The sequence below is a fragment of the Lissotriton vulgaris genome, chromosome 11 (assembly GCF_964263255.1).
Source record: "Lissotriton vulgaris chromosome 11, aLisVul1.2, whole genome shotgun sequence".
Classification (NCBI taxonomy): Eukaryota; Metazoa; Chordata; class Amphibia; order Caudata; family Salamandridae; genus Lissotriton; species Lissotriton vulgaris.
In genome coordinates this window covers 112,040,554-112,068,375 of record NC_141699.1, presented here as the reverse complement: position 1 = coordinate 112,068,375, position 27,822 = coordinate 112,040,554, and the positions used below count along the sequence as shown (strand labels likewise).

Sequence of the window (27,822 nt, the reverse complement as noted above, 5' to 3'; positions counted from 1 at the left end):
CCTTCTCCTACCTGGCAGCCAAGACTTGGAAGTCCCTCCCTACCCACCCTCGGCGAACCCAAGACCATCTCTCCTTCAGGAAGCAGCTCAAGACCTGGCTGTTCGAGCAGTAACATACCCCTCTCCCCCAGCGCCTTGAGACCCTCCCGGGTGAGTAGCGCGCTTTACAAATGGCGTGATTGATTGATTGATTGATTGATTGATTGATTGGTGTGGGTGTGGTTGTGTGTGTGGTTGTGTGGTTGTGTGGTTGTGGGTGTGTGTGTTGGTGCGGTTGTGGGTGTGTGTTTGTGGGTGTGTGTGGTTGCGGTTGTGTGGTTGTATACGTGGTTGTGTGTGTCGCTTTCCCGTCCACTAGTCACCCAAACTGTTCTTTCCAGATCCCTCAAACAAGGCATGGCTAAGCACACATTCTCACAATGGCGGATAAGTTCACCCACGGACCCAAAAGATGAGGGAAATGACATGTTCCACTCCCAGGAGCCATCACTCAACTATCAGCAGCACATGCGAAGTGATGGGTGATCTGGGTGCTGTCCGTAAGCAAAGGAACCGCTGTAACTGCACAGACGCCGACATGAGAAGAGATCACTCATTATTAAACCATTAACTAGGGTCATTCTGTCAAATGTCTGCCAAACTGCGGCATTTTTCTGCGGGAATGTTTGATATTTTGGTCGGTACGAGGACAGCGTTTACCTCAGTTGGAATAAGTAAAAGACATAAATAGCATTCTAAAAACAATTAAGGATCGACTTTTGCGACACCATGAACACAAATTTGATTAAAGAAAGACCTCTGTTATAATAGTTATTGATGATTAAAAAAGTTTAAACCTGCATAGCAATCATTTAAAAAATATTTATGTAATGTTCCATAATTAAACTGTACACAGCCTATTTTTGAGAGCACAGAGCCTGTGGGCTGGGTTTTTGGGAGTCAAGTGCAATGAATTCGTGAAAACCCCTCCGTGGAGTATCCGTTTTCCTCTTGACCCTGCAAGCACCATGTGTTCCATTGTTCAGCCTGGCTGGGGCTCTGTGTCTGAAACAGAAAACAGAGTTAAACCAACCAGCCCTTAAAGAGCGTGCAAAGACAAAACATGACCTCGCCACTGAGGACGGTCAAAAGAAGGAGTTTAACAATTAATTGGAAAGACCTGGGACGTTTCGGTAAATGACTTTTAAACGGACTAATCTATCTAAAGGCTTAAATGTAAGGAAAACATCTGGTCCGTAGCAGGCCTTCTCGTGCCCCTTCCCAACCAGGGCCCCTTTCACTCAATTGTGTGATGAGGCTTGTGTCTGAGCACATCATCATGCAGCAGCTTACCAGAAGCGGGCGCAACATCACTCTGCATTCAGTTTCGCAGCCGCTTTGATGTTCTCAGTGGTCGCGCGACTCACTGAGAACATCAAATAGTTGTTTAGGTGCAAGCGCTGCTAAGTGTTCAATATGTGCCAGTGCAAAGTGCTGACAAGCGTTCAGTGTGTCAGTGCAAAAAGCTGCTAAGTGTTCAGTGTGTGCCACTGCAAAGCGCTGCTATGTGTTCAGTATATGTCAGTGCAAAGCGCTGCCAAGTTTTCAGTATTTGCCAGTGCAAAGCGCTGCCAAGCGTTCAGTATATGCCAGTGCAAAGCGCTGCCAAGCGCTCAGTCAGTGGAAGGCGCTGTGTGCCACCGCAAAACGCTGCCAAGTGTTAAGCATATGCAAGTGCAAAGCGCTGCCAAGCGTTCAGTAAATATCAGTGCAAAGCTCTGCTAAACGTTCAGTGTGCCACTGCAAAGCGCTGCTAAGTGTTCAGTATATGTCAGTGTAAAGCGCTACTAAGTGTTCAGTATATGTCAGTGCAAAGCGCTGCCAAGCGTTCAGTGTGCCACTGCAAAACGCTGCCAAGTGTTCAGCATATGCCAGTGCAAAGCGCTCACTATATGCCAGTGCAAAGCGCTGTCAAGCTTTCAGTATATTCCAGTGCTGAAGCGTTCAGTATATACCAGTACAAAGCGCTGCCAAGCGGTCAGCAAGGACGCTCTGGTATAATGGAGTAGAATACTAAAATAGGAATTGTCATTTGTAATGAAATAAGATTCTTATGGTGGTTCTTTTGTAAAGACCGTGCTTTTCCAGTTCAGAGCGACCGGATCTGTGCAGTTTTTCAAGTCTCATTGTATAAACATAAATGGGCGTGATTAACCCAAGTATTCCGGTATTTGTCTTTCTGAGTAGCCAGGGTACAGTACAGTTCTCAGCTTTGCTTGCAGTTGCACTGTAGAAAGTATACATTGGCCAAAGGCTGTGCATATCTTAAAGTCCTGGTAACGGCTGAGTCTGTACTAATCCTTCGGATGGCAAATGGTGATCACTTTCGTGGCCGCTTTGATGTTCTCAGTGGCCGCGCGACTCACTGAGAACATCAAAGCGGCCGCGAGAGTGATCACGCAGGCTGACAAATGGTGCGCGCACCCTGCGCACATGCACTGTGCCTGATCCGCCTGCAGACTTTGGGAGCACTTTCAGAAGCCCCACTAAATATCTCGAAAGCATCGCTTACGCGATAGGCAGGCGAGACCTAAAAAGCACCATATATGTCATTTTTAGGGCGAGCTGACTTAGCTTGCAATGCGAAGCATTGCAAGCTGTCAGCGAAGACAACTAATGTTGCCCGTATTTGGGAGAGTGGACACGAGAGGGGCACGAGCGCAGACGCGGATTTCACCTCGTGAGCGCGCACGTCGCCTTGCCCCTCTCGTGTCTCATTCCCTTGCGCAAACACACTCCACAGTCACGCATGCGCACATACCCAGCCACACACACTGCATACACACACGCAGACCCACGCGCACACACGCAGACCCACGCGCTCACACACAGACACATTCGAACAGACACACGCATACACCCCCCTCCCCTCCCACTCACCGGGCTATTTCGGCGTGTCTCCTCTGCAGCGCTGGTCGGAGTTGGCCGGCTTCACTGCTTCCTCGGCGGCGGCGGGCGGAACTTCCTGCTGGATTGCAGGCCCCGCCCCCGTCTCGGCCAGAAGTGCCTGACTTCCGGTTTTCACGGAGCAGGGCTGCGGCGGTGATTTCTTTTGGGGGCAACAGCGGTAGGCACCCTCTATTCTGTTCTTCCCATACTCCTGCGATAGGATTTTTACTCGAAAGAAGTCTCAATTTCACAGCATGGCGTACTGGCGTAATCTCAGGCATTTGTAACGTTAGTGTTGGAAATTTTGCAAGAATATGCCTGTGTTTATAAAATACCACCCTGGCCTACTTCTAAGCTAGTGGGTGGAGGATTTCTTTTTATTAGCTTGATGGACCTCTATAATTTACAAACATACTTCTCAGGTTGAGTATATATACTGTCCACAGATAATGGAGCTTTTAATAAACCAAGTAGCTTTCTCCATCACTTCCTACTGAGGAAGTGTCATGTGGTTCATGCAAGATTAACCTGTCACATGCGTGGTTGTCCCTCAAAATTCAACCCCCATGTTAACTTATTTGTATCCATTAACGTTGCCATTTATTTTTCCCTAAACAGACTTTCTACATCGGGCACGCTAACACCAGTCCGCAACCCTCAGAAGGTTCTGCAGAAAACATATCATTAATGAACACTAGAAAAAAACATTATTGCTGCTAGCAGTGTGCGTCCCCGTTATGCCCTGGCTATTTCGAATATAATATAATATATGTCCTGTATAGCACCGCTGGCACGTGCTTAGTCTCAAATCCTTCGCATCCTCACCTTCTCCACACAGATGACAGACCGGTTTTGAGTAATGAGATTTCTTTACATCCTGTATATCTGTATTTATCATAGAACCACATACACTCCAAACAATACCACTCAGTGCCACATAATTACACGCCACACAATTACACTCTACTGAATACATCATACACTCCACATAATTACACGCCACATAATTACACTGCACTCAACGCAACATACACTCCAAATACCACTGTGTCACATAATTACACGCCACATAATTATACTCTACTGAATGCAACACACTCCACACAATACCACTCAGTGCCACATAATTATGCTTCATAACTACATTGCACTCAACGCAACATACACTCCAAATACCACTCAGTGCCACATAATTACATTGCACTCAATGCAAAATACACTCCGAATACCACTCAGTGCCACATAATTACACGCCACATAATTACACTCTACTGATTAGACTGCGCTCAATGCAACATACACTCCAAATACCACTCAGTGCCACATAATTACACGCCACATAATTACACTCTACTGATTAGACTGCGCTCAATGCAACATACACTCCAAATACAGTTCAGTGCCACATAATTACACACCACATAATTACACTGCACTCAATGCAACATACACTCCAAATACAACTCAGTGCCACATAATTACACTGCACTCAATGCAACATGCACTCCAAATACCACTCAGTGCCACATAATTACACGCCACATAATTACACTGCACTCAACATCTAAGTCACGTAAATACAACACATATTGCATTACAAATGCTATAGGTGTCACATTTGCGAAAGTTAAAACTATTGGCATTGTAAATGACAAAGCTATTAATTTTGGTATTTTCAAAACCAACAGATAAATATAAAATTTGTCATTTACAATACCAACAGCTCAAACTTTCCTAATGCGAGACCTATTGCATTGCAAATGCTTGTTGTTAATCTTAACAGTTTGTTTATTAGAAGCCTGTATTATTGCTCAGATTGTTGCTTTTGCCAAACAAATGAACTTTTGTTTTTTTTGGCAGGATAAGAAAGTGTTTAACATCGTATTCAAATGGAGAAAAATGTGTTGGCTGTTGTTCCTTCACATGCACATTCTTGCCATGTGCCTTTCCTTACCCACTCTGATCCATACCAGGCGTTATCACTTGAGTTAGGTTTAACTCTGTGCATGGTGGATTAGAACCACCTGTCTGTAGCCAAATGCTAAAAAGAAGCCTACGCCTTAGCTGTCTGTTGCCAGTACTAATGAGATCTTTACTTATTAAGGCATGACATTTCATGGATGGAGACCTTTTCATGTGGCTGAAGCAACCCGTCATGTTGTCTTCATAAAGTTGCATCCATGAATCAGTGATGCCACCCTGTATGTACTGGGTGTATTACAGGCATTCCAGTTATGTTGGCTTTGCCAATGCTGGTTTCCTTTACTTTGGGGTCAGCGACTCTATTTATCCTGCTTAATGTAAGGTTGCATTTATTGCTATGCACTGGGCATTTGAGTGAATGGATCTCATGAGGTGGAGGCAGCAAGATGATAGAGCCTTGGTGGAGAGAACTATACATTTTAGCAAACAGATCTGCAGTTCATGGAAGATGCAAGATCAAGTGAGACATCTGACTTGTCATCAGTATATTCTGTTGTGAGAGTGTTGGTATAGCTTTGTGCCAGTAATATGGTTAATACTGAATAGTGGTGTGCCACAGTCGTAAGCCAGGTCCCTTGCAAAACTCTGGAAAGTCTCTTTCTAATATTAGATGAGAATAGATGTTATTCCAGAGAACGTAGCCCTCCACATCTTGTGAATGTAGCTGGGTGGATGACGAGCCCAGTTTGAGTAAGTGACTTCGGGTGTCTAGATTGTTACTAATGTGCAAATATGTGGGAGATATATGCTACCTGCTTGATCATGAAGTGCCCCTTGAGTGAAGGATAAGGGTTGAACTACATACCTTGATGGGAAGGCAGTGAAGGGGTTTCAGAGCAGCAACAAAGGTGTCCCGAGCTGCATTGTTCGGTACTCTTTAGACATGATTGAGATCCGTTTCCAGGAGTCCAGCATAAAAGAATGAGGTAGTAATCAAGCCGAAAAGTCAATATGCAATGCATCGAGGTAATTTAGCAACAATAACGTCGAATTTGCAGTGCCCCATATATGTGTCCAAGATGGATGAAAGCCTACTTTTTGAAGGCATTGACTTGGAAAGTAAAGAAGAGCTGAATTTAGATCAATATGCCCACAGTAAGTATCCTGTTCTCTCGTGCCATTGGAAGGCTTCGGCAGTTCAATAGAACAGAAGGTATAGGGCCTACAGGACTCCAGAGCAGTACCTGTCATGTAACCATTACAAAATAAGCCAATTAAACTGCATCCACTGCTGGACTTTCTTCAGGCAGTTTGCCTGTCGTTTACGTATCTTTTAGTGCTTGAGGTATTTCTAAGCGTGATCCACGTAAAAATAACCGCTATCTAGAACAGTGATCAGAGATGCCTTACAGGGGTGTGAGCTCAGGGAGAGGGCTGAACCCATGGGAACTCTGTAGTCGATAGGAGTGGTTTTAGCAAAAATGAACCAATATCGCTCGTTTGACACACTTTTAGATGAACAATGAAAAGCATGTCCGTGCAGTCCCAGTACGTCCAGCAAATGAGGCAAGTCATTTTTATCAGCACTTTATATGTTATGGTGTGTAACACTGCTTAGCGGTCCAGTAGGATCGGCATGCCATCCTGGCCTTCATCTCAAGAAGAGATGTATGCATATGTCAGAAACCTCCCTCTGGGTGACTGGCATTTAGCCTCCCTCTTCTGCTATGGATGATTGCCTTATTACATCTGAATTAACTCCCAGTCTCCCTTTAGTTGGAGGCAATATATCCACATAGTATCAACTTCACAGAAGTCAACCCTGCATCAAAAGCCTGTGTATTAGCAGTAGGTTGCTGGAACCTGACACAGGCAAGAGAGTCCTGATTAGGGTGAACTGTCTTCCGTGTAAGAAGGCAGTACTCCAAGGTCCGTCCTGCTTGCCAAACATCTAGAAAGTGTCTCTGCTCAGATGTGGGTGTAGGTTGACTTTCAAGGGACATGCTCGCTTGGCTCAGACTGTAAATCATCTGAAACTGAATTGATTTGAAATGTTCACAAACCAACTCGGCACAGTCAATTTCACAACAGAATTGCAGGGGCATTTCTAGTCTAGTGAGTAGAGACCAACGCAACAACTTAGCAAGAGGTGAGTTAACACCCTTGTGTTGTGCGGTGTACCACCGGACCAGAGATGAAATGACTCAAGTCATTTTTGCAAGGGTATCCAGATAACAGTACCACCAGGAATACCTCAAAAGGAGTTTTAGACTTGTAGAACCCAGATAAGCGCGATGGTACCAGGGAGGTGGTTCAGCTCCAGGTTTAGGTCAAAGTCACTAAATTAACCTGAGCTCAACCCCCTTCGTAGCTATGGCACAGAGCAGCCAGGCTTAACTAGGGCAATTTATAAATTATTTATGCTGTACTAAAAAAGCAATGAGGTTGAAATACAAAACAACAAAGACTCCAAACTGAATAAGAAAAATAGAGTAAAATATAAATAAAATGACACCAAAATAACAAAATTCCAATAAGGGGAACGAGTGAATAGCACCAACAAGCATAAAGTGCCAAGGAAGCATTTTAGTCTGGCACCTAGGCGTAATTTGAGATTGACCTCAATTCAGCCCTGATCGAATACTCCAACCAGGCTTGTCCTTACCAAAGATTTTACCTCATGGCTTTAGTCCTTTGAGTCCCAAACCACCAGAGGAGTACACTGGTAAAGTCCCCCTTCTCCCCCCAAAGATCTCAGTAGAGGCACTTATAGACTTATAGGCTATCAGGCAGAGGCCACACATAAGTTTCCAGTCCAGTTACAGTTGCCGCAGGTCAGCTGGGCAGCTGCAGGAATAGGCTGGTCGTAGCTTTTTGTGTCCCTGTTACTTTACCAGAAGGGTCACTTTGTCCTGGGTACATGAATAAGCAGATGTAGTCCTCTCCATTCACAGTCTGCACATTCAGTCCGCTTCGCATCTTCCGCGGTTCCAGAGGTTTTCTGCAGTGAGTGTCTGGAGATACCACATTTATGGCAGGCACGAGCTAGTGGGTGGGATTGACTTCTGGGCAAGCCCTAACAAATGGGGTAAAAGTTCTCGGTCCATCCCTACCCACTTTGTCCTTTTATGTGATGGTGTAAGATGGCCACACTAAACTTGGGTACTAAGGACTGTGAGGAGTGAACTATTACACTGCTAGTGTCTACCCCCATTTAACACCAAAATCTAATTTGAAGCAGCCATGCTACGGCAGTAAACCAAGAGACAGAAGTATGGTAGCTCAAACCAGGGATTTCCAGCAACCAGACAGTGGATACACAAGAAATGTTTTGGCATCCTGTTTCCACCCGGTAAGGTGCCCCCCCACCACCCTATAATTTTATATGTAAAACCCCAGCAGACTTGTCGAGCAGGATTTGGCGCTGTAATGTCAAAAAGTATGCCAAAGCCTTGTCCTGCATATTCTGTCCGGGTCAGAGGGTCATTTTTGCTCATTCATGTCCGCCTAGCATTTGCTCCTGGGATTCATTTCACACCCATTCATACCTATGGTAATTTCGGTCTGGCAGAAGTAAGAGAGCAAAATGCAAATGAGCCTCAAGTTGCTTTAGGCAAGGACAGGCTACCTTTCTAAAAGTAACCTTTGCTTAATATTTATCAAAAATCCGACTTAACCATTGAATCAGATTTTTTATAACTATTAAAAATAGCTACATATTTTTCTTGCTGTTTCCCAACTGCAATTAGAATTACTAAATGTAACCAAGTGTTTTCCTATGGCAGTCAACATTGCTGAAGTGCATAATAGCTTTTGTGGCTTTTATCACTGCAAGGATTTTTAACATTCAAGTTCTGTATGTCCTACTTTTTTAAATACCATGCACCTTCAGGGAGGAGCCAAGCTAGCGACCGTAATGGCCGCTTAGGCTCTCAGCTCCGCCGACCTTCTTGTCCTGCACACTCATCCTGCAACTTATCCTGAACCCGAGCCACAACTTTGTTACGGAGAAATGATGCTGCCTCCGGTAATGTGCTCCCGAGATTTCTACCAGCTGTAGAACTGGAGAAATGTCCTCGCTCAGTCTCCGGCCCCGAACAGCCATGGAACCGGGGCTTTGGGTGAGTGGGACGGCCAGCCCCTGACGCAACAACAGCGGCCATCTGCTGCGGGGAGGAGTCGGCCTGCCAGAACGAGTCGATTGAATTAATCACCTTTGCCGCAACTATCCAGCTCACCTAGCGGGTCGAGGGCTTGCGTAACACCGTGGACCCGGGTGCTCACATTTCATCTTTTCCCTGCCCGTGTGCCGCTCGGACATTCTTTCTCTTTCTCCCGATGTTATTGTGGGCGACATTTTTGGCATCACGTGAGCTATGCTTGGGCACTGAAGGCTCTAGTTGGTGATAGCCGTCCTGGCGCTTGTCGAGTCCGCTTCCACGCTAATGTATGCAACGCCATGAAGTCTGCCACTCCTTTGGTCACGACTCGAACGTATTTATGTGGACGGCAGGATGGTGACCGGCTGGACGCTCGGGAGAGCAACGTCCTGTCTACTGAATCGCAGCCTGCCGGGGAGCTACTTGTGAGGAGGAGTGCTGCGGCTCATGACTACGGGGCAACGCCAGGGATCGGGGATGTTATGGCGGCTCTTGATGCCCTACATGTTGCCCTGGATTGCACCGCCCGCGACCTGGGGAGAAGATTGGACGCCATGACTCATGTTGCGGGACGCGCTATACGGGATTGTTCTCAGGTGCAGGGCACTGGGCCACACCCTGCACCCGAGCGGAGTGTATTGATTGCTCCGGCGGACATGGTGATGCTGGAGGACCAGGACCACACAACAGCTACTGGGCTGATTGCTGCCGGTAAGGAGGGGTCCGGGGGTTTTGGACCTGCACCGTGGGTGGAGATTCGGCTCCGGATGCTGCTTCCGACATTTCAGCTGTGGATCGATCGGGTGGCCCTCCCTCTTCTCCCGTAATTGGTATTACTGAGCCAGATAACAGGCATTGGGGACTTACGGTCGTGCATGGAACTTTCCCGCACTGACTTTGACTACACACTGTTGTTTCCAGCCGGCTTTGATGGGCAGTCCAACGGATTATCCTGGTCACCCTGGTCTCCCAAACCACCTAAAATGGCGGCTGGCCAGCTGAACTCTGTATGTACACTTGATCGCACGGGCCAGGGCTGAGGATGTTTGGGTGCTTTCTGGTGTTTGTTTGGCTGGTGACAAAGTGGGACACGCATTATAGCGAGTATAACGACTAGCGTCATGTGGCAAATTACGATTTGCATTACTATATGTTAATTGACTATTATTCCCGAGATTGATGACTACCGGGGGAGGCTTGTAGTTTGCAGGAGGGAGAGGCCGAGAGCCTGTTTGACGGCTCTCCTCCACGATTCCTTTTCTCCCATTTCCTTTTCTACTTCTGTGTAGGTTTGACAGTCCGGGGCTCTGGGGGGGTCGGTGGCTGGGAGCTCTTATAGTGATTTTTTTCTCCTCCTCCGTCTTCATTACTTCTCTTATTGCTATATTTCGGGTCTCTTATTTAGGGCGACAGGCACACTGCTGGGGGGGGGGGTAGGCCTTGGCCTTCTGCAGGGTTGCGGGGTGGGGGAGGGGGTTCTTTTCTTCTTTTAATTTCTTTTGTTTCCTCATTGGTTCTATTGGCCTTTTTTTCTCTTTTCTGTGGTGGTGTTATAGTCTCCTGTGGGTCTTGCAGTGTATCCAGCTTCGAGGGATGGGGCGCTGATTTGCTCTGATACGTGATTGTGTTGACGTTTATCCTGATTGTATACTTCATCTCCATCACTCCTACTGTGATTGCATTGCTTGTTGACCTTCCGCTTTATGTTTGCTACTGGTAGGACCAGGTATGATCGTATGGCATTGATCCTGTTACTTTGATATTATAAAATGAACCGTCTTTGATCCTGATTGGCTACAAGCACACCTGAACACATGCTATATCCTGAACCTTTGTTAGAACTCCTGACATCGTGTTGCCTTGTTTTCTTGTAATTGATTTGCGGTACTCATGACTTATTTAGTGGCCGGCCAGGGTGGTTGTAGGCCTCTGCCTGTACTTGTTTGAAAGAACAATAAAGGTTCGCCAAAAATTTAAAAAAATAATAATAAATACCATGCACCTTGCTTTAGGGGCCAAAAGGCCTACATAAGGTTGACTTATACATATTTAAAAGGCCAAACTACAAATGCTGGCCTGCAGTCATGTTTGCGCTGTCACTGTAGTGCATGACACAGTGGGGACTTTTTGGTAAGTTAAATATGCCAATTAGGTTTATGGCAATTTCACCATTTTGAAAGAGGGTGCACAGGCTCTTCAGTACTGTTTAGCGGGGGTAAAGTGCACAGGCTTCTAAAACCACCAAATAAATAGGGTTCCTCTAAAGGTTAGAAATACGGGGTGAGCACACAGAAAAAGCAGATTTCCTACACTCCTTTTGAGTTCTTTTGTCCTCTTTCAATGCATATGTTATTGAACAATATCTGAATGTCTTCAGGGACGCATAAATGTTAGTGATTTTCTATTTTTTAATTTGGATGAATTGTGGATAGCGATGAAGCCGTTAGATGAATGTTACACTCTAGATCTCTATTTTTATTCATGACTCCCAGAAAGGATGGGAAGCTGGAGGGTATAAAAATGTGTGGCAGGAGAAAGACTCTGCAGATAAAGCCTTGTAGTTTATTCACTGGCAACTTTACGCCAGTAACATCTGTGCCCTCTGCTGGTGTGTCACCCCACTCTACTCATTCTCATCTTCTGTCTTCACAGGTTGCTGGAGACTACAAGTATCACCCTGAGTGCTTTGCTTGTATGAGCTGTAAGGTAATCATAGAAGATGGTGAGACGTACGCTCTAGTAAAACGCTCTACACTCTACTGGTAAGAGTGAAACTTGCAGAAGTATTCTGTTTTTTTTTTAAACCTTTATTGTACCTTCTTACAGTTACACAGCACGTCGCCTACAACCCCGAGGGGCCGGCCGCTAAATGGAAAAAGATAGCAATGACAGCCTTGTGGAATTAAAGTCCATGTGGTAAAGAAGCCACTGTAATGAAAGGCTCGCCACAGAAATAAATGAAGGTCACTAGTACACGTTTCATACAAAGTAAATGAGGTTTTCGTTTTCCATTTTTTGAAGAAAAATAAAAAAGGAAACAAAAGAACAGCAGGAAATCACAGTGCGATCATTGATAAATAACATTGCAGGATAGCTGTAGGAAGATTCCCCAGGACAGGATAAGGTGCCGTGTATTATCTAGGAACCAATGTGGAATGTGTAGAAACCACCACCCCCCCACTTCCCTCCCGAAGGTCCCTCTACCTCAACCGCTCCCCCTCACTCCATCCCCCCCTCATCATCTGAGTCCAGCGGATCGTCTTCTGGCAGTGGATCGCAGATGTCGCCTCGGTATACATTCCATGGGGACCACACCTTATTCCACTTGCCTGGACAAGCCCGACTCAAGTACACCGCCCTTTCAGTTACCATTGTTCTGTCCATATTCATGCACCACTGTGACGTTGTTGGAAGGTCCGTCGCCCCCCAACGCTGCGCAATGTCCCGCTTCGCTACCATCATTCCCAGTGTCACCCAGAGTCGACCATGCCGGAACAGATCTGTCGGTTCCCATATGTTAAGGAGACACCGCCTTGGCTCCGGGAGAACCGAGATCTCTAGCACCTGGGATACAGTACGCAGTATTTGTCGCCAATAATTTTGTATGCGTGGGCATTCCCAAAACGTGTGAAAGAAGGTGCCTTCATCCCTGCAGCCACGCAAGCAAAATGGGTGTGGTGTTCTGTGGATGCGGTGTAGCAGTGTCCTCGTGTAATATACCCTGTGAAGGACCTTTAGCTGGACTAGCCTCATCCTAGCCGATATGCCCACCTCTTTCGGGGAAGCCAGAGCCTCATTCCACTCTTACTCATCTAGGGCGCCTACCTCCTGTTCCCATCTTTCCTTGAGGGGAGCCAGAGGATCTGGCGAATTGTTTAGGAGCTTACGGTACGTCAAGGAAGTTGCTCTCTCCACCATGAAGTCGGTCAGGAGGCGATCCTCCAGCGGGGAGGACTCAGGGAGAGTCGATCCGGAAGGGATGGCCGAGAGCAGTGCATGGCGAATCTGCACGTATCGATATGATTCGTGCGGCCCAAGGTCAAATATTTCTCTCAGGCGGGTGAAAGAAATAACATCCCCCCGCTCCCACATGTCCCCCACTGTGGAGATGCCGATGGAGTCCCAGTGGGAAAACCCCTTGCTGGTTCTCAAATTGCCCAAAGCGCGTGCGTCCCAGAGCGGGGTGAGTTTGGTGATTTTACCCTTCCATCCTAGCGCAGCTGTCGCCACGTGCCAGGTTTCCACAGTGAGTTTAGTGGGTCCTATGAGCAGTCTCAACTTTCTCCGATCATAAAGTGGGGCAAGTATGTTATTGATGCCCAACTGCGCCCTGTCTGCTTGGAATGCCGGGTCAGACTGTGGGGCGTGTAGCCACTGATTAATGGGCCTAAGTTGTTCTGCCCAGTAGTACAGGTGCAAGTTCGGAAGTGCAATGCCCCCATCATACCAGCCTCTGCAAAGTTTAGCTTGAGCTATGCGCGCCGGCCGATTGCCCCACAACAGCCTGGAAACCACCGCTGCAACCTTCCTGAAATATCCAGCTGCCACCGGGAATGGTGTGTTATCTAGGATGTACAGAAAGCGGGGCAGCGATTTCATTTTGTACAACACTGCTTTCCCCAGCATTGTTAATGGCAACCCTGCCCAAAAGTTGGCGTCCTGCTTGAGACGCTCCAGCGGTGGTATCAAGTTCAGTCTCTTGTATTCAAATGGGTCCCCCGTGACATGGATGCCCAAGTATTTAAAGGAGGAATCAGCCAGTCTCAGAGGGCAGTCTGGCCCGAGTGTCGGGGTTTGACCCGCCAACACGTACATCTCCGACTTGTTCCAATTTATGGTGTAACCAGAAACCTTGCCATGCTCGTCGCATAAGTGCAGAAGGGCCGGAACTCCACGCTCGGGATCCGTCAGATACACCAGCATGTTGTCCGCATAGAGGGACAAGCGGTCTTCCCATCCCTCCTTCCATTGAATTCCCTTGAGCAAGGGAGTTTGTCTTATGCGAATAGCCAGAGGTTCCAGGGTGAGTGCGAAGAGCAGGGGAGACAGAGGGCAACCCTGCCGGGTGCCCCTTCCAAGTGGAAACGTGCGTGAAATGTGGCCATTCGCAACTACGTGTGCCACTGGTGCCGCGTAGAGTAGCTTTATCCAAGATATGAAGTTCGGGCCAAAGCCCATGTGAGACAGTACTTCGAAAAGGTAGACCCACTCCACCAAGTCGAAAGCCATCTTCGCGTCCAGGGCCAATATAACTGCACTATCACTAAGTTGGTCTGCCCTCGCCAACACCCCATGAACCCTACGAAGATTAAGTGCAGTGTTTCTATGAGGCATGAACCCCGATTGATCTGGGTGGATAAGATCAGGCAGGTGAGCCAGCAGTCGGTTGGCCAGGAGCTTCGCCAAGATTTTACTTTCTGCATTCAGCAGGGAGATGGGGCGGTAGGATGAGCATTCTTCCTGAGGCTTGCCGGGCTTTGGTATAGCCACGATCGTGGCTGTTCGCTGGTCCAGTGGGAGCTGCCCCCTCTTGCGACATTCTTCATACATCTTAAGTAGATAAGGACAAAGGTCCTCAGAGCGCGCCTGGTACCATTCGACCGGAATGCCGTTCGGACCAAGTGCTTTTCCGGGTTTGAGCGCCCCTATGGCTATCCGTAGTTCGTCGGTGGTCAGTGCCGCATCCAGGTCGGCCATAGCCTCCGGTTGCAGTGTCGGGATATCTATGTCGCTCAGCGCACACTGGGCCATAATCGCGGTCACCTCCCTTTCGGGAGTATACACCTTTTCGAAGTGGGTCGCCAGCGCCTCCACTACCTGTTCGGGGTCAGTCAGCATCGTACCATTCCCATCCTTCACCTGCTAGATCCCCTTGGAGCTACCCCCTCTCTTATCAAGCCAGGCTAACATCTTTCCCGCCTTGTCACCTACATCATACACCCGATTCTGTGTCTCAGTAATATGTCCCTGTACTGTGAGGCGTGCATGGTCCGTGTATAGTCGCTGTTGGAGTGCAAAATTGTGTGCTGTGTCCTCTGTGGGGTCAGCTTCGTGCGTGGTTGTGGCTGCGCGCAGTTGGAGCTCGAGAGCAGAGTGCTCAGCTGCCTGTTCCTTCCTATGCGCCGATATGGAGCTTATAGCCTGTCCCCTCAACACTGTTTTATAGGCCTCCCAGAGAACCTCGGCGGATGCCAGAGTCAATTCGTTCTCAACAAAGTATTGCTCCGTGGCCCTTTGAAGAGCCCTCCTGATTTTCGGGACTTTAAGGTAAGAGGCCTGAATAGGGTATATGCGGCGACGAGACTTTGTCTGGGTGGAAATGGTGAGGGTTAACGGAGAGTGATCTGAAATGCCTCGGTGTATGTCTACTGTGTCTACTCGCTGTATTCCCTCCCCCAACGCTAAGAAATAATCAATGCGGGAGAGACTGTTATGGACTGTGGAGTGGAACGTGTATTGTCTGACCAGAGGGTGAACATGACGCCAAATATCTATCAGTCCCAGTGCCTCTAGGAATCGCTGAAACCGGGAGGGTCCCCCCGGCAAAGCAGCTACCGGAAACCTGTCAAGCTGCGGGTCCGCAGCTGCATTAAAGTCCCCTCCTAAGATCACATCACTGTCCGGGAGAGATAACAAGAAGTCACCCAGGGCTGGTAGCATCACTGAATGTAGGGACGGCGGAACATACACCGAGACCACCGTCAACGGTCGACCGTCCCACTACCCGACCACCGCCGCAAAACACCCCTGATTATCGGCTTTAGTACTCAGTGTGATGAAGTGTGAGGATTTTTTAATCAGGACACCCGTGCCCCGTGAACCAGCTGAAAATTCCGAATGTACAATCATCCTATACCCTCTCCTGTCCAAGGCCTTGGTAGCCCCTCCCACCAAATGAGTTTCTTGCAAGAGTGCTATGTCTGGTTTATGGCGCTTTAGCTCAGACAGAACTAGGCCACGTTTCACCTTGTCTCCTAGGCCCCGCACGTTCCAGGAAAGTATTCGGAGGGCGGAGCCACTAGTCCGCGCCCCATCCAGCCCCACGGCATTGAGTCGTTCATCCGCCATCTTCAATCACCCAACACACAAAACGTCCAGAAGGAATCATTCGCACCTGCAATAACACAATTTTAGTAGTAACACACTTTACAGTTCTTGATCGACTTAGTGAATTTCCCATGAAAAAGAACCAACCCCTCCCCACCCCTTCCCACCCTGCCTCCCTGCTTAACGGACCCTCAACTGCCCGCCACCCCAACTTAGCAGAGCCCTTAATCCATCCCACAAACAGAGTACTTGCGCGTCGGGGGAGAGTGTCCCCCAAAGCAGGCGGCCCCCTTGCTGCCCTCGGGACGTCCAGGCCGGTGTCCAATAACGACGTGGTTAAGCAACCATTGTGTGAGGAAGTCAGAGTCTAACCATTTTGCGGCCTGTGAATCTCAGTCGCCCCCGGCAGCCCCGATAGGTCTTGCGTTGGCGATGCACTCGCACTCCTTCTAGCCGATGTCTGTGAGCCGGGCCGGCTGTCGTTCTGGGGCCTGTTGCGTTGTTGGCCAGACGTGCGATCCACTGTGCGCCATCCCTCCAGCCAGTCCCTTGCCGTCTCAGGAGAGTCAAAAAACCAGACCTTCTTGTCGGCCACCACTCGTAGCCGGGCCGGGTACAGCATGGAGTAAGGCAATTCCTGTTCGCGGAGTGTTTTCTTCACCTCCAGAAAAGTTCTCCTCCTTCTCGTGACCTCCGCTGTGTAATCCGGAAAAAAGGAAACGCGTGAGTTTTGGATCTGGATAGGTGGTGCCACCCTGGCCGCTTGGAGGATCGTGTCTCGATCCCTGAAGTTGAAGAGTCTCGCCAGGATAGGACGAGGGAGAGCCCCCGGCTTAGGTGTTCCACCGGGTACCCTATGGGCTCGTTCTACAGTAAAAAAGTTGGAGAGCCCCTTGGGGGCTAGCTGATTTTTGATCAAATCCTCCACGTACAAGTCCATGGCCCCTTTAGTTTCAGATTCCGGGACCCCCAAAATGCGGACGTTGTTCCGCCTGGAGCGCCCCTCGTGATCGTCCAGCTTGTCTTTCAGGAGTTTATTATCAGCCTGCAACTTTTCCATCGCTACCTGTAGATCCGAGACATCTTCCACCAGCGATTTGGCTACCACCTCCACCTGTTTTACTCTTTCGCTCATCTTTTGGAGGTCAGCTCGTATCAGGGTCACCTCGGTAGCAGTTGCGCCCACCGTTGCCTGAACCTGCTCCAGGGCGTGTAGGACATCATCCAGGGTAGCCTTTTTAGCCCCGTCACTGTCTGCACCTTTGCCCAGAGATTTGCGCTGCTCCGACTGGGAAAGTGCCTGTTTGTCGTAGGCGAATTTGTCGAGCTTCGCCTGAGCGGCGGTTTGTCGGAGTCCCTTCCCCGCCATTTTGGCTCGACGTCGGGGCACTCTCGGTAGAAGGGTAAGCAGGCCGCCTTTGTCCAGTGGCGCCAAGGCGTCTTGACGGATAGTCACGCCAGGCACAGTTTGTAAACCACTAATGGCGTTTTAGACCCTTCGGCAGTGAGTCTGCATCAGCACTGGCAGACGAGGTGCAAGATGGCGGCGACTAGGCAGTGATTTTCGAACTTCAGTTGTGGCAGTTCGCCGCCGTAATCCACTGCTCCGCCTTGTCGCCGGAGAGGTAGAGCTAGAAGTTGAGTGTTCAAGAGGGACCCGCCAGTCCGGAGGTCCGCTGGTGTCGATCTGTGGTCGCAGCAGGCACTTCCGGTCGGCCGCGCCGATGAAGGTCCACTTCCGCCCGGATAGAACTCGACTCAACCACCGCGGCTGCACTCGCGCCACCAGGCCGCACTTCTGTGATGAGTCGAAGTAGTTCCTTCTTCCTCTTCCCGGGGCGGGAACGCTCCCAAATTTCTCCTGCAGCCGTCGTTCGGTCACCGAACCCAGGACACCCCTTCTGGGTTGATTATTGAGCGGATAGGCATGCGGATTGATGCGGGAAGCCGCCGCGCTACGGGAGCCTCTCTAGGTTGCTGCTGCCATCATCGGCTGCTAGCCACGCCCCCCAAGTATTCTGTATTTGACGTTACTGCACTAATGCTGATTTCAACATTACTGTTTGAGCACCTGAATTTAACAAACCAGTAGGACAGGTAGTGCTGTAACTGCACTGCTTGTGCAGCCCGATGTGAGAAAACAAACACGTTCTTTGCTAATGATGAATAAAAAAACATTGGTGAGTGAACGACACAGAATGAAAACACATAATATTTGGTGGAGCCCAGACCAACCATTTTACAGTGAAGATATTTATGTGGTAGTAGCATCTCTAATACGAGGTGCTATGGATAGACCTCTTGTGAATCCATTTTGGTTGAGACCAGGATAAACTAAAACATGTTTTGCAGGCATTGTGGTGGTGCATGTGGAATTGTACCATTCAGCCCACGATCAGGTTGCTTTACATATTTGCTTTACTTATGTTCACCGTATCAAATTATATCACATGTTCGTATTACGTTGCATGTATTTACAGTTTGAAATGCGAGAAGACAGTAATTTTCGCAGAACCAAGGGCCCGATTTATGACTTTCGGCGGTGCTGGGGCGGGTGATATTCCATTGACATGCCCCTGCACCACGAGACTCGTCGCCGTCCACCCAATTACAACTTTAAAGTAGTCTGCCGGGTGGCGTGGCGATCCCAGGGCGGTACCTCTTTCAAAGGCTGCCATTAAAAAAGTCCTCCACAAGGGGATGAAGCACAGGGGGCCCTCTATGGCGCCCTTTGTTTTTTCTCGGCCAGGGTTGACATGGAGTAGAAACCGCCGCCACCGCCGACTGTATTGCTTCGCACTCCCAGATAATGGAGAATACCTCTCTCCCACAAGGAGCCTCAAACATGACAAAGCAATAAAGACAACACCACCTGGAAAGGGATTTCACTTTATAAAATGACGCACATCAAAGACTATTTTCAGAATAAGGCTAGGGATGTTATTTATGCAATGCTCTCTAACGGAAAGGCTTTCCCAGATGTCAAATGAACAACATTCAAATGTGTGTGTATATGTGTGTATATATGTTTATAAAATATGTGCAAGCAATAATTAAACACTTGGCAAATGCAACTGTTAAATGCATGGATAATGTGGAATGAAACACAAGTAGATCATACTGGACGTTCTGCAAGAATTCAGAAGGATATATACACCAAATACATCAGATGTTTAACGTGGATGTGCACACAGACACTCACACATCACAAAGTCAATACTCAAAGAAAACATCTCATATGATTATAGCCACTGGAAACTGAAGTTGCACACAGAGATTCACACATCAACATGACTGTTCTAGCCACTGTATGCTGAATGTGCACACTGACAGTTACGCATCACAATGTTAACAATCAAAAATAAAACTCATCACGTGGTGAAAACTTCATCCTGGCCCACTCCAGACTGGGAGATTCACAGCCGGGGTCAGGAGACTCCGCAACCAGATTCCTGCACTGAAGATGCGTCCACCGTTCAGGCTCAAATCCTGGTTTCCAAGTCAGCAAGCCTCAGCTTTATAATCTTAAAACACACTAGAAGGTTCCGAGAGGCCTATCCTCTGCACCAAGGAAACTTACTGGAATTGGCCACTCTCCATGCAAGCATTCCAAAGGCAAAGGAGTTTTCATGTTCCTTCTGCATTCTCATGTGTTCCAGCCTTTATCTTAACAAAGCTTATGAAAGTCTTCAGTGGTATATTCAACAATCTCCAAAAACAAACAAACCTTGAACGTGAATAACCTAAACAACTTGAGTAATCTGGGGGCCTGCCTGTGCGCGCAAAAAGCTCTAGCACGATGCACAACATTAGTCCGCACTTCTGGTTGGTATTTAGCTTTAAAATCTGAAGGTACCTGGAGGTTAATACAGCCACAAATGCTGACCTTTCCTTTAGATTACAATCCATTTTACTAGAAACAAGGTGGTAAAAGGATGGAAAGCAGAGGTTAAGAAATGGAGACCACTATGGCTTTGTGGTTCCTACATTAAATATTATCCCATGTGGCAATGCTAGCTGAATCGGAGGAAGGATGTACCTTTATGACTGTCTGAGCAAACTCATATTCTGCAGCTGACTACATCCGCCATTGTGAATTGACGATTCCTAAGACAACAAACACCAGTGGGCAAACAGTGGTCATTAAGGGGTCCACACTGAATTAACTGTGCATGCAGAACATGGAGCATTTTGCTGTAGCTATCCAGTTCTCCTTGGAAATTGGAGCGAAAAAAGCAAATTCTACGCATTACAACATTTAAATCCTGGTCTGATGCTTCAAGAGTCCAGGCCAAGGGGAGAAGCAAGAAAACTAGTGTTGTTGGCACAGCATATGTGACATTAAAGAGATGCTGCCACACCAGGAAGATGACATGAGGTTTGTTACCAGATAGTATAATAGTGTTCCAGAACTTATCACACTGATGTGAAGAGGCACCGGGACTCAAAGCCTGGTTGTCCTGTAAGGAGTCATCTTACATAAATGAGCCAAACCAGCCTAGTATGACCAGTAAATGTGACTTGAACAGCCAAAAAAAGCTTTTTGAAATCCAGACTCATTTGTATGTAAATGAAGTATCTGTCAATAGGAGAGATGTGTCTGGCAACAGGATACAGTTTAGAATGTTCACTTCGAAAATGTTACTCCTCCTAACAGCAATAACCGTCCCGCCAGAATGGACCAGGAAAGCACCCAAAAACATTAAAATGACATGTTCATCCATTATAGACCCTCCTCAGCCTTTCTTTATCGTTTCTTTCTGTAGGTTGTAAAATATTGCACATTTTACAAAAAATTGTGTGCTGAAGAATACACGTGTGTTATTTCTTCGAAACATGAGTTTCTTGCATGGGCTGTTTCAAGCTCTACTACCTTAATCTTTGTGGAGCATTCCTGGTTTATCCTTGTTCCTTTTACACAAGGGAATTTGAAATAGAAACTTATAAATATGCCAGTGACACCATAGAGTAAAACGGGCAGTGATGCTGAAAAAGTATTCTTGGATCCTTTGCATTACGCCAAGACACCTTTTAGATTGCAAGTCCTTCAAAGAATGTTTTTATGTTTGAAAACCAGTATTGCAGGTAGGTAACATTTTCTTACACTGCATATTGGAAAACTCCTAAAATGGCATTTTAATACTTTAGCAGCTATGCTTCTTGGTTGAGGGGGACTTGTACGATCAGGGCTGTGTAGACATGCAAATCCCTTATTAATTGACTGTGATGTTACGCTCAAAGATTGAGCTCCAAGGATATTTTCCTTTGTCTTCACAGTGGGAAATGCCACAATCTGTTAATTCTTGCACCAACGTTCGAGCGTCTGTCCACTAACCCACCGCATGAGCAGCTTCCGTACACACTTACTCTGGTCTCCATCCCTGCCGCGACCAATGGCAATAGAGGCTTTTCAGTATCTGTCGAAGGAGCCTCGTCCAGCAACAGCACTGGAGTTCAGGTGAAAGAGTGAGTATTATTCTACTGCTGGGATCTCTTTCCTAAATGGTTAGTGTGTTGGGAATGCATGTAGTTCTGATGGAGCTTAAGTAACTATGGCATTTGGGTAGACACCAGTAAGACATATCTTGTAGTGATTTGGCACTTACAGAACCAGGCTAGATGGACCCTTCTCCATTGTTTTTGTAGTTCATGAAACTGCATCTGACCAACCTGCACTCATTTCTTCCTGTGATGCATCTTGCTTTGAGTAGGAATTTGTACCTGTTTATGGCATGATGAACGCACAAACTCTTCAAGTCCATGGCCTCTTGCAACATAAGGGTTGTTCCGGATAGACTTCTTTTGCTGACACTATTACTTCCACTAGGCGCATGAATGAGATTCACGCTTTGAGAACCTCAGAACCATCTGGACATGATTTGTGCATATGACTGATTCTACATTTGTTCCCTAGTTGTTCAACAAGTTTCGTTACTACATTCCACATACACACTAAATATTTTCTAACCTGCCTGCCCGCATGCTTTTGTTTACTGAGGACATGCCCACAACTTTTGTGTATGCAGACCTCACTTAAAGCCAGGTCTGCATTTTGTAGAGCATCTGTTGATGGCAATGATTTCTATACATTGCATGGGATGGCCATTTTTCTGATGTCTGCACCCACTCTGGCTGACCTGAGGCTGCTTCAGTTGTCTTCTCCAAGCATTTGTCAGTGAAAACTTTAGTGTAGGTCACGCTTGGACTTCTTTACACAGTCTGTGTGGATGAGCCCTTGTACCCGTACTGTTAAACAGTGCAAAATATGTGCAGGAAGGTTTGGAAAATCTCTTTGTTTTAGGCATGAAACACCCAATACTTCGGCTGCATTCTCCTCCTCTCATTGTACTCCCTGTGAAATCTACCATTGAGAATAAGATTATCTACATCTTACTGTTGAAGACTAAACTCAGAATTCTAATTGGTTCCTCTAGCAGTTCTTACAAATGCTGGTGTAAGAGGTTTGGTTGCATATAATGAGCAGCCACAGTACTAGTACTGGACATGCAAGCTCCAAATTAACAGTTATGGAAACATCTACCGGTCCCATCACAAGATGGCAAAGAGCCCACATAATTAAAATGAGTGAACCTGCAGTCTAGAAGTAACTGAATCAGAATAAATGAAAATCTTTTAACATGGCAGATCACTGTGCATCCGTGACTAAGAATCCAACACCAGACAGCCAAGTAGGATGGAATGGGTCATTATGGTGTTTGGTGGTTGAGTAAAGAGGATGCATATTAGCTCTTAAAAGACCACATGCAGTATTTCTTGCCACATAGCTACCAGGAAATATCTTGAGACATCGGGACACAGTGTGTTCTACCGATCAAGTTTCTTTAAAACTAATAGCAAAAAATGTCTTCTGGTAGGATGACCGTAGTCGATCTGATTGGTCCTCACTCCCTCAGTATTCCTGCACGGAGGCTGGTCTGTAGGTACACTGTTTTTCCTTTGTTACCCATGGACATGTGGAAGTCTCCACTCAACACCAGCCTTAATTTTCCGACTCTATTTAGAACCTAATTCAAGTTGAATAAAACATCTTGGAAAGCACATCCTGTCACTTAACTATGAGAAGGCTAGCAATCGGGGCAAACCAGATATAAACATTGATAGGTAAAAGAAGAAGTCACACTGCTTATACCTTGGCTCAAACTCAAGCTGTTATGGTTAAGGATTTAGTGGTTCTGTGACACCTCAAACCAGGCCTCCATTGAGCTCATTCACAGATGATGCAACTAAAATCATTAGAATAGATCCTCTGTAGGATATAATTATCCTTAGCAGACAGATGATCCCAAATTGATGTCAGCCAGACTGCAACATCATTGAACCTTTTGCTTATTGTTTGGCAGGTTCACTACCTGCTTTGGGGAACACACTACGTAGGGCATGACTGAAGCAGCAAATATGTGCTTCAATGAGGGACAGAGTCACCCAGCCCGATACAAGGCACATGAATGTTTAGCTAATCACTTCCTTCTAAGGAAAAGATCACAGGAAGAGCTGTCAGAAGCAGCATTTAGCACAGTATTCTCGTGTAGCAAAGTATCTCCTCCCTCATGCTTGTACAAGTTAACTTTCAAATGTGTCAACCTGTAATGTTAATATAATAATATCATTATGTTAACGTACTATACCCTCATTTTAAAAATAGCAGTGTGGAACTGATTTATGTAGCATTTGTGCCGGAGAAGCTGGAAGATAGAGCCTCCGTAGAGTTCTAGCTTTTAGAGGTTGATATATAGGTAGTAAGTACTTCTTTCTTGGGTCTAATAAATTGGGGCTTAGGCAAATCGTGTACTCAGTTGTTTCATCGATTGAACCACATACCTGACATAGTTTGTTGTTTTTGATCTCTTGCATTCCTAGCACCTTCAAGTTGGAATATATAATAAATATAATCGTAAAAAAAAATTTCATTTGTGATTCGAGAGCAGAAACCAAATACATTTGTTGTTTATTGCATAGGTGTATCTATCGAATTCTGTACTCTCAAGTTACATATCTTCCTTGAAATGGCACTGTCTAACTGCTGTTTTTTCGCATGTGTGCGTGTGCGTGTGTGTGCGTGTGTGTGTGTGTGTGTGTGTGTGTGTGTGTGTGAAGGGACTTCAAGGAAGGTAGTTGATTTATGCTAATCTGTGCAGTTATATCCCGACTCTTTAAGTATAATGAGTTTCCTGCAAAGTGAGTTACTTCTCGATTAATAAAGTTTGTGATTCTGTCTTGGGGATGATGCAATTGCTAAAAGTTTATTTATTCACCTCATTTAAAGCGGTCATTGAGGTTTTACCAATTTCAAGTCTTGTACCTCAATGCGGTGTAGCTGATCTTGGATTCAACTCTGACTGAAGTTTTCATTTTATCCTTCTCTAGTTTTAGTGTTTGTTGTTTATAAACCTCTCTGCTGTATGGAAGTATTCGGGAAGCTTTTGTTATTGCCATATTAAATAGGTCAATTGCCCTGCCTGCAAATTTCCTTGAAAATCGATTGATAGAACTAGAACGTCCATAGACTTATTTGTTTGTTCCTTAAAGTGATGCTTCCATGTGAAGTTTGAATCAAATTGCACTGCAAGAAAAGTGTCTTGGTTTTACCCTCCCAAAAAATGGCATCAATAAAAAGGTTCGCTGTCAAAGTCAAAGGGCTCTTTATTCGGACATAAAAAACATCCATAAAAGTACATATTCATCACGACAATTTCTTTATAAACAATTTAAAACATTTTAAAAGCAATTTAAAAACCCAGCCGATCAGTACAATGGTAGCCTAACAGTCTATATTAGATGGGAGCAATCCGTTAAAAAACATGTATAAAAATACATCATACTTTATAATCTAGGCTGGGGTTCATTAGATGTAGGCACAGAGTAAACTAATTAACTTTAGTGCAAACTTTATATAACAAACATTTATGATACGTATCATCAAATCAACAGTGGGGGCTGCTGCATAGTGTAAATATGCAATAAATAAATGTGCAAGCTCTTATTTAAAACCGCAGTAATGTGCAAATGATCCAAATTTATCAGGGCATTTCCATAGTTGCTCGAGAACGTATCGCAGATTGGAGAAAGCAACCTACTCTAAAAATCATTTCATCACAGTTCAACAACAGTAATTCATTAAATGCTAGATTAAAGTCCACCACAGCATGCTCTTTAAAGTGGGAATTAGATAATGTTTTGTGTATCTAGCATAAAAACCGCAAAAGAACAAAAAGTGTAACAAGGTTTGTTTACACCCTAGGTTACAGGGGCATTGCAAATTTCCCAGGTTTTTATTAAAGCCCAATGGGAATGATCAGGAATATTTAATACTCCCATCCCTAAGACGAAAGAGCAAATTTCGGTTCCACCTCCCCAGGTTTTTTCTGAGGTATCCCTGCGGCATGTTGTTATGCCTGCCACACTGTGCCAAAAGGGGGATTTATCTTATAATGGCCGGTTTTTGAAACTCAGACCTTTCTCTTTCTTTCTGATATAAGTTATACAATGCCCCTCCTACTAACTTATGTTGTGATTGATCAGTAACTATGGCAGGGGAAAATAAATACTCCATGTCCACACTTGCCAGTCTTCTTTTTACTGCCCCTAGCCAAGGTATGTGATTTGCCTTGTCGCACCTGGAACAATCCGTAATTATTTCTTGGGTCAAATGAGCGGCCGGATTCCGCCATATTTTTAACCAAAATAATGCCGGCCTTGACCTAATGAAATCCTCCACGTAAAAAAGATTCAGCTCCCTATGACAAACGTAAGTGGGTGCTGAGATGCACGCCCCCAAGGCTTTTATACAAAATCTATTCTCTTCATTCTGTATATTGGCGCTATTTGAGTACCCCCACACCTCTGCGCCATAGGTTGCCGTAGGTAGGCATTGAGTTCTATAGATTTGTAGTAGCGGAATTACTACCTCAGCACGTTTAGGCTGTCAAAGGCTGATTATAGAATTTATTGCCTTACCCAGTTTATTACTCCCATGCGCCACATGAGGCTGCCAAGATCCTGTATTTGAGAACATCAGGCCTAGGTAGGGGAAAGTGCTAGTGCTTTTTAGGGTATCGCTCCCAGACACAATGTGCTGGATGCTATGTTTCTTGGGCCCGCACGACATTATGTATGATTTATTAAAATTGGTGCACAGGCCAAGATCCGCCATATACGAGACAAAGCCCTTTATTAAAGTGCGCAGTGCATTGGGTGTGCGGCCCATAAGGACAGCGTCATCCACGTATAAAAGGACAAGGAGTAGTGTACCATTGATGTTGGGGACATCACTTGTTAATTTGGACAGTAAGTTACTTAATTCATTTATATACAAGATAAAAAGCAGGGGGGCCAAGACACAACCTTGCCTGACCCCACTGCCTATTAAAATGTCCCCATAAACCTCCCCTTCATTGTTTGTCATAACGCGGGCTTTCAAGTCACTGTGCAAATGGGCCAGGAAATATACAAGTGCTTTATCCAATCCATAGTTTAAAAGAATTACCCATAATCAAGAACGGTTAACAAAATCAAAAGCAGAACTTAAATCCATAAAACCCAGATACAATGGAACTTTTTTAGCTATAGTGTATTTGCCGATTATTAGGTTTAAATTCAAACATTGCTCCACAGTCCCCACATTGCTTCTAAAACCCAACTGACATGAATGTAAAATCTTATTGTCCTCCCCCCAAGACCTAATCTAGTTAAAAATGACTCTTTCTAGAATCTTTAAGGTGTTGTCGATTAAGGATATTGGACGATAGCAATTAGGATTGAGTCTGTCACCCTTCTTAAAGATGGGGACAATGATGCTATTAGACCAGGTTTCCGGGGCAGGGGTATGGGACAGGTTATTAAAAATGTTGCACAGTAGAGGTGACCAGAATTCAGGCTCTGATTTGATTTGATTGATGGATAGTCCGTCAGGACCGGGTGCTTTGTTGCCTGCGCTTTGATTTATGGCATCTTTTACCTCCGTTATCGTAATATTAGGTGCCATGACTGGGTAAATGATGTTAGCTGATGCGCAAGACGCAGCATAGATGTTTGTGAAATGATCTTCCCACATTTTGCCTGTTATGTTACAATTAATGGGGGTGATATTTGATCCTATGGACCTCAAAGATTTAACCTCACCCCAAAACCCGGCAACATCTTTCAGTGCGGCTGTGCGGGCAAGGGATTCCCACTGGTCCTTCAATAGCTCTTCAGCCCAAGTTTTTGTGGCGAGCTTATAGTGTATCCTCAGTAGTCTTTCCAGGGCTGATCCTGTGGTTCTGCTGAGAGTGCTGCTCGTAGTTCCCAGTTTGCTTTGGAGCAGGAGCTATCAAACCACCTAGGATCTTGTTTAGGACGTATAACTGGTTTGGAAATCTCCTTTTTAAAAGCTACACATAGCCGTGCAAAAGCCTCAATAATTTCAGGACCTTGGTGTTAACCGGATAAACAGATTTTAACCAATTGAGGGTACTTATTAATAATGCATGCTAAAAGCCCCTTATTGTCTATCCCCTTCCCCTGAGTTTGTCAGTTGATGCCGCCAGGTTAGTTGCCCCTATTTCCAGTCGCTTATCCGACCTTTTAATGGATTTAAAGGTGGTCAGAATGGGATTATGGTCGCTATATGCAGTACTAGGAACATCAGCCTTTATTAAACAGTCCACAAGTAGGGAGGATATAAATACGTAATCAATTGTGGAAGAACAGCTGCACCCTATATAAGTGGCCAAAGGGCCTTCGCCTGTAATGCGACTAGCTATCT

The 27,822-nt window shown here is 46.0% G+C and overlaps 1 protein-coding gene across 2 annotated transcripts in view; it reads left to right on the top strand.

Annotated features, from left to right (window-relative positions):
- The window catches only part of LIMK2 (LIM domain kinase 2), a 345,031-nt gene that overhangs the window by 169,317 nt on the left and 147,892 nt on the right, over positions 1–27,822 (top strand). For both annotated transcript variants that reach the window (XM_086942843.1, XM_086942844.1), the window contains 2 exons: positions 11,664–11,773; positions 21,336–21,524. In XM_086942843.1, the coding sequence (XP_086798969.1) occupies positions 11,664–11,773; positions 21,336–21,524 (299 nt within the window). The remainder of the gene's footprint in view (positions 1–11,663; positions 11,774–21,335; positions 21,525–27,822) is intronic.